Source organism: Psammomys obesus, unplaced genomic scaffold, assembly GCF_907164565.1.
Source record: "Psammomys obesus unplaced genomic scaffold, mPsaObe1.curated_primary_1811, whole genome shotgun sequence".
Lineage (NCBI taxonomy): Eukaryota > Metazoa > Chordata > Mammalia > Rodentia > Muridae > Psammomys > Psammomys obesus.
The window spans coordinates 1,220,859-1,228,198 of NW_026592439.1; the positions used below are offsets into that span (position 1 = coordinate 1,220,859).

Sequence of the window (7,340 nt, forward strand, 5' to 3'; positions counted from 1 at the left end):
AAAACAAACAAAAAGCCTAAAGCAACCTACCCAGACAAAGCCTTAATATTCAGACATCTCTCTCATATTCTCTACCGAGACTAAGCTTCACTTGTCTATAATTCACAAAGGAAAATAACAAACCAGAGACATAAAGAAAACAATGAAAGAATATCAGAAAGACTTGAAGAAGAGAGGAGAAAAAGAAATAGAGGGAAATTGGAATTCTAAATGAGCATTTTATTTGCAAGTTTAGGACAGAATGATTAAGATATCCTGGGCTGGATAGACCTACTTTCAATTTCAGTCCTGCTACTACCTATGTGACTTATTTACTCTCCATAAACTCTGATTGTCTCAAAAGGCAGGGATATCTACTTTATATTAAAAAAAAATAGTATGTCTGACAATCGTTAGGAAGTCCTTAACAAACAACTATTAAGAACTACAACGGTTATTTGAATGGTAAAGTGTTATCACGGTATATAGGGCCAATGTGTGATGAGAAATGACTAGAAGTAGTGATTAATCTACACCATGTAATTACGTCTAGGCATATTAAAGGATAGAAATATCGGAATATGACTGTAAGGTTAAGAGGGCTCATTCAAAGGATGAATGCGAAGTGTGGGGTGAGAGACACATGTCTAGACTGAGTGGAGCCACCTCTATACTTACCTAGGCGCAGCTAAATTTGTAAGATCAAGCCAGACAGTTTGTGTCGGTTACCATGTGCCTGAGACTGTAACAGATTACAAGACGTACAAAGAAATAGACACTTCCTACTCTCGAGAACCCTACAATTTAGTTGAAACTGAAAACATTAAAAAATAAAGTATAAAGTTCCTACGAGCAGATTTTTCAGTACCGTAAGAAACAAGAAAAAAAGAATGAAAGATTCGGAGTCCTTGGCAAGAAATTAATGGTGTCCAGGCGGAACGGGGTGGGTGAAGGCCAGATTCTGACCCCCGTGAACGATGCTTGAAAAGAACGGAGCTGACAGCACTCCAGGGATGACAACCTACACGTATTCAGGTACGAGGAACCTTCCCATCAGGGAGAAAGAAAACATGAGAACTCTTTTAGGCTTATTTTCTCTCCCTCTATATTTCCCACTCTCAGTCCTCCAAGCCAGTTGTGCGGGATGCAGCAGCAGGTCGCAGCTCCCTCGGCGTCACGAGTCCTCCTCAGCTGACCCCGGCCGGGAACGCCGAAGAACTGGTTACTAAAAGAGAAGGTTTACCCAGCTCCACTACGCCTCAGCCACTCCGGGCTTTCCGGACAGCGGAAGTGTCTCCACGAGGGGCCGGAAATCCCGCCTCTCTCGGAGACCCTGGCTAGACAGCCAATCCCGAGGAGAGTAACAGTACCGCGGAGAAAGCTGAGACGCCGCGCGAGGCCGGAAGTGGTGCGGGGGGACGGAAGTGGCCATCCCCGGCTGTTACGGTGGGCGCTCCAGCCGAGGAGATGCTCCGGGCAGCCGAGTAGAGGGAGTCGGAGGACGGGGTCGCGAGAGGGGCGCGGTGCGGACCATGAGCTACGCCAGGCACTGGGGGGAATGGTTCCTGAACCTGCGGGTGCCCCCCGCCGGGGTGTTCGCCGTGGCCTTCCTGGCCCGGGTCGCCCTGGTGTTCTACGGCGTCTTCCAGGACCGGACTCTGCTCGTGAGGTACACCGACATAGACTACCACGTGTTCACGGACGCCGCGCGTTTCGTCACCGAAGGGCGCTCCCCTTACCTGAGGGCGACGTATCGCTACACCCCGCTCCTGAGTTGGCTCCTCACCCCCAACATCTACCTCAGCGAACTCTTCGGCAAGTTTCTCTTCATCAGCTGCGATCTCCTCACCGCCTTCCTCCTATACCGCCTCCTGCTGCTCAAGGGGCTGGGGCGCCGCCAGGCCTGTGGCTACTGCGTCTTCTGGCTGCTGAACCCCTTACCCATGGCGGTGTCCAGCCGAGGCAACGCGGACTCCATCGTCGCCTCCCTGGTGCTTACGGCCCTGTACTTGATAGAGAAACGACTCATCGCGTGTGCCGGGCTCGTCTACGGGGTCGCGGTACACATGAAGATCTACCCGGTGACCTACATCTTCTCCATAGCGCTCCACTTGCGGCCCGAGCGTGACAGTGACGAGGGTCTCCGGCAAGCCCGGTACTCCTTCCAGGCTCGTCTGTATGACTTCTTGAAGAGGCTGTGTAGCTGGGCCGTGCTGCTCTTCGTAGCAGTTGCAGGACTCACGTTTTTTGCCCTGAGCCTCGGCTTTTACTATAAATACGGTTGGGAGTTTTTGGAGCACACCTATCTTTATCACCTGACCAGGAGGGATATCCGCCATAACTTCTCACCGTACTTCTACATGCTGTACTTGACTGCAGAGAGCAAGTGGAGTTTTACCCTGGGCCTGGCTGCGTTCCTGCCACAGTTCATCTTGCTTTTAGCTGTGTCTTTTGCCTATTACAGAGATCTTGTCTTTTGTTGTTTTCTTCATACGTCCATTTTTGTGACTTTTAACAAAGTCTGCACCTCTCAGTACTTTCTTTGGTACCTCTGCCTTCTGCCTCTGGTGATGCCACTAGTGAGAATGTCTTGGGAAAGAGCCATAGTCCTCTTACTGCTCTGGTTCATAGGGCAGGCCTTATGGCTGGCTCCTGCGTATGTGCTAGAGTTTCAAGGAACGAACACCTTCCTGTTTATTTGGTTAGCCGGTTTGTTCTTCCTTCTGATCAACTGTTCCATACTGATTCAGATTATTTCCCATTATAAGGAAGACCGCCTAACAGAGAGAATCAAATACGACTGATGAGTCTTCTACGCCTTCGGCAACCTTCTGGAACATTCTGATTATTTTGTGTGGACTAGAAAAGCTTTGGAATTTTTTTTTCCTCCCTGAACATTTTAAGCGCACTACTGAAAGTTCCCTTGTTCCAAAAGAAATTAAAACCAGTGTTGGCCTTATATATAAAGGGGCTCCAATAATTGAGGCCCACACTTTAGAAAATTTTAGTACTCAGTTTTGTAATGAAAAGTAAAGATTTCTTGTTTGACAGTTGGAAAGCTGATGAAACTAGAAGATGCTAAAATATTTTTCTACAGTAGAGAAATAGATATTAGGTCTCCAGCAGTGTTTGTTCCTGTTACACGGGGCCATTGCTTCAGCCCCTGCCTTTTGTTTCTGACAGTTGTGAAAATTTACAATGTTCACAAAGTACAACATTTTTACATATAAAGTATTAACACTTTCGTTGCTTAGTTGGGAAAGTTTATATTTTGTATTAAATGTGGGGTCTTAGAAGAGGACTAATTCAAAAAATTTAAATTGTGATCATGTATTTCTCTTTTTGTAATTTAGTATCAGCAGTATTTTATACAAAAAGATTAAATTTAAACTCATCCATCTTTAGATCTGAGTTTTTAAAAAATAAATCAAACACTATTATCCCTTTTTTTAATTGCTGGAAAGATTTTCCATCTAGAATTTAAGCAGAATATTATTGTCTTGTAAAAGTAATAGAATTTAGATGATAAATCTTAAGTTTTGGATAAAACTTCATTTGCTCTAATCTGGTTTTATCACTTAAATTGTTACATTGTTGATAAGGCATCTCCTAGCTTAAATCCTACACTGAAAATACTTGAAATACTAGAAAAGACTTGAGGGAGACTCCTGTAAAGCATAAATGGCATCCTTAGGACTCACTGGTCTAGATCATCAAGAGGTTGCAAGGGATTTGAAGAATTCCAGAAATGAGGCTTCAGTGAGCAGGCCCTATACTATACTATTCCTTGGGGTGGGGGTGGGGGTTCGGGTTCTCAATTGTATGAATAAGTATCCTAAAGTATTTTTGGAAAAGACAGCCCATCTAAGTTGAGAGTGTCCTAACATTCAAAGATGAGTAGCAGTAGATCACTATGATTTTGAGGTCATGATTTGGAAAACAAAAACAAATTGTTTTTCCAGAGTTAACCACAACAAAAAAACTCCTGAAAACAAATACTACTCCAGAATTTTTTTTTTTTCCCCTCTCAAGGCAAGCCTAAAAAGCCTTTGAGGATAAAATATTTATAGGCTGATCATAATTAAAAATTCTATTACTGGCAGCATTTCTTTGCTGGATTCCTTTTGGGATTTGGCCTTAGAAAGAATAGGTGGCTTTTCTGTGGCTGGCTGTGTGTAAGAAAAGTGGTCAGTTGTAGAAAACAATAACATCTAAAATGTCAGTCCTATATTCATTAGCTCATAACTTAACAGCTCCTTTCTTAAGACAGTTTAAGTAGTGGCTTTCAAATTATGGCACGTGAACCTTTTACAATCATACAGTTACAGGGATTGAAACCTTCAGCGTTCTAGGCAGAGCACTCTGCCACTGAGCAATGTGTCTGGCCTCACGTAAAAAATTGAGGAAGGAAAATATACTTTGTGTGTTTGTGTACATCGGACTTCTTTTGTTGTTGGTCTTTTACACAGTCTTGGTTCAGGCTGGCCTCAAACTTAGCTCGCAGCCTAAGATAACTTTGAACTCCTGATCTGTCTCATGCCTCTACTTCCCAAGAGCTGAGATCACAGTTCTGTGCTTAACTCAGGAATTCTTTATCAAAAAACCCTGAGACAGGGTTTAGTGTAGCCATGGCTATCCTGGAACTTACTCTGTAGAACAGGCTGGCCTCAAACTCACAGATCTGCCTCTGCCACTGCTTCCCAAGTGCTGGGATTAGTGGTGTATACCATCACTGCCCAGCCTTTGTGTTTCTTAAGAAGCAGAAGATATTTTGCAGTTTATCTGCTGCAAAACATTTTTTTTTTTATTTCATTTATGTGTATGGGTGTTTTGCCTGTATTTCTGTGCACCATGTGCATTCCTAGTGCCCAAGAATTCAATTAGGGCATTGAATTTCCTAGAACTAGAGTTACAGATGGTTTTGAGCCGTCAGGTTGTGCTAGGAATTGAACCTTAGTCCTCTCGAAGAGCAACCAGTATTCTTAAGCACTGAGCCAACTCTCAACCCCATGCTGCAAAACATTTAACAAGTTAAATGGAGAAATTACTTGGTTTGGTCTCTTGGGTTTGACTTTTGCTTTGCAGCGTTTTTAATTTGTATTTGGGGAAGAGGCACGCATACCACAGCCTGTGTATGGAAGTCAGATGCACCTGTAGACATCAGAGGACAATTTGTGGTAGTCCGTTTTCCTCTTTCCACGGTGCTGACCCTGGGTATCAGATTTGGGTTATTAGTCTTGGCAGCAGATACCTTTTCACACCAAGCCATCTGATTGCTTTGGCTTCCTTTCGTTCATGTTACCTTTTGTTTCCTTATTAGTCCTTGAATAGTACTGTAAGTTTGTGTAGCTCTCTGACTTATTTTCTCCGTAATTCTTTTGTTCTTATTCTACCTGCATCATCTTTATGTCACTGTAGCAGATGTGTAAATCAACTTACAGAGAGAAAAGGTTTATTTGGAGACATGGATTTAGAAGTTTCACTTTGAGATTGGTTGGCCCTGTTTCATTAGGCCTGTGATGAGGTAGCATATTGTGGCAGAGAGCACACAGTAAGAACAAACAACCGCATTGCGGGTGCAGAAGACTCGAAGGAGGGATATGGGCCTCCCAGTTCCAAGCCTTAAAACGCCCCCGATGGCTGGACCTGAAGTTTCCACAGGTTCCCAGCAGTGCCGCTGGCAAGGGAGGAAGCTATTAACACCTGGGCTGTTGTGGGAAAAACTCAGGTCCACAGTACAGCATCAGCCGTGTAAGACAGACCAATTTGCAGGCAAGCATTATTGAGTGTCAATCAAGATAGGTTGTGGGATAAACAGCACTGTGTGTTTTCTTCTCTAACTGCTTTTCTGATGTCTCCAAAATGTCCTTAAAGGCCTCAAGTTAAATTCCCTGTAATAGGATCATTATTGTCTGTTTTGTTTTTTAGTTGTAAGATATAGGGTCTCATAGAGCCCAGGCTGGTCCCAAACCTGCTATATAACAGGGGCTGGCCTTGAACTTGCATCTCTTGAATCTACCTCTCAGGTGCAGGGATTAACAGGTGTGCTGGATAACACCTGGTTTGGATTAGGGTCTTTGGAAAAGCTGTGACAATCATCCAGGAATGTGCAACTCAGTAAAGAAAAACCATAGATCTCAGTTACTGACTTCCCGCTGTCTGGATTTTGTAATATGATGTTTCATATGTTGTATAAAACTTGTCCTTTGGTTAATTTATGGCTGAATATATTATTTTTTTAACGTCAGCTGTTGTTTTATATTACCACCTACACTTTTGCCATCTGTGAGTTACAAATAGAAAAAAATGCGAAAAGTTCTACCTGTGGTAGTCTTTAAATGCAGTCTCCTCTCGTCCCCCTTATGTTTTATTATTTCTGTGTGTGTGGGCCTGCAAGGGTGCATCAGTCTTGGATATCATTCCCCAAGCACCGTCCATGTTATGTTTTTGCTTTTTTGGAGTTAGCTAGATTGGCTAGGCTGACTGGTCGGTAAACCCTAAGGATCTGCCTTGAAAGCATTGGGATTCTTTTTTTTTTTTTTAAGCTTTATTTATCTTTCATATATGAGTGCTCTATCTGCATGTACACCCACACGCTTAGAGGGCATCATATCCCAGTATAGATGGTTGTGAACCACCATGTGGTGGCTGGGAATTGAACTCAGGACCTCTGGAAGAGCAGGCAGTGCTTTTAACAGTTGATCCATCTCTCCAGCCCAGCACTGGGATTCTAAGTATATGCCTGCATCTGGCTTTGTTGTTTTTGTTTGTTTTGTTTTGTTTTCTTTAAACATTAGCCATACTTTTCCTAGTCTAAACAGAATTGGCAAGTAAGTAACCTCTCCTTTCACCAGAGCTGAGCACCTACTTTTGTGGATAATTCCGTCTCCTAAGAAAACATAGAGCATCACCCTTGTGCTTTATGGCAGACTTCAAGATGAGAGGAAATACATCTTGGGTATCTTAATATCCATCCTTTCCTCAGTGACAAAAGTTGCTTTACAGACTTTGTATCATGATGATGGTTTTTCATTATTAATCAATTTACTCTGCCACAGCTTAGTTTTTATGACAACACTTCAGATTTGGTGTTTGTACTTAGGTTTATTGATGAGCAAAGAAGTTCAAAGATTAAATGACTTGCTGATAAATGACAGCAAGAACTAGAATTTTAACTGAATTCTTTTGATTGAAATAACATGCGCTTTTTACTGTGTTGTAGTTTTTTTTTGTTTTGTTTTGTTTTGTTTTTTGTTTTTTTTTCAGAGTTCCCAGATCAAGCAGAAGATTTCTGCAAAATAAATGGGACTCAACACTTAACCCTGGCAGATGCCATGCCAATCTGTTTGACCTTCCTGAGG

At 42.9% G+C, this 7,340-nt stretch overlaps 1 protein-coding gene across 1 annotated transcript; it reads left to right on the top strand.

Moving 5' to 3' along the window:
• The first annotated feature begins 1,386 nt into the window (after positions 1-1,386).
• Pigm (phosphatidylinositol glycan anchor biosynthesis class M) lies at positions 1,387-6,226 on the top strand. The gene has a single exon (XM_055613311.1). The coding sequence runs from the start codon at positions 1,512-1,514 to the stop codon at positions 2,781-2,783; it is 1,272 nt and encodes a 423-aa protein (XP_055469286.1). The 5' UTR covers positions 1,387-1,511; the 3' UTR covers positions 2,784-6,226.
• Positions 6,227-7,340: the final 1,114 nt, after the last annotated feature.

What these genes read in the sequence shown, in the direction of transcription:
- Pigm (XM_055613311.1), top strand. Translation starts at nt 1,512, where the DNA reads ATGAGCTACGCCAGGCACTGGGGGGAATGGTTCCTGAACCTGCGGGTG.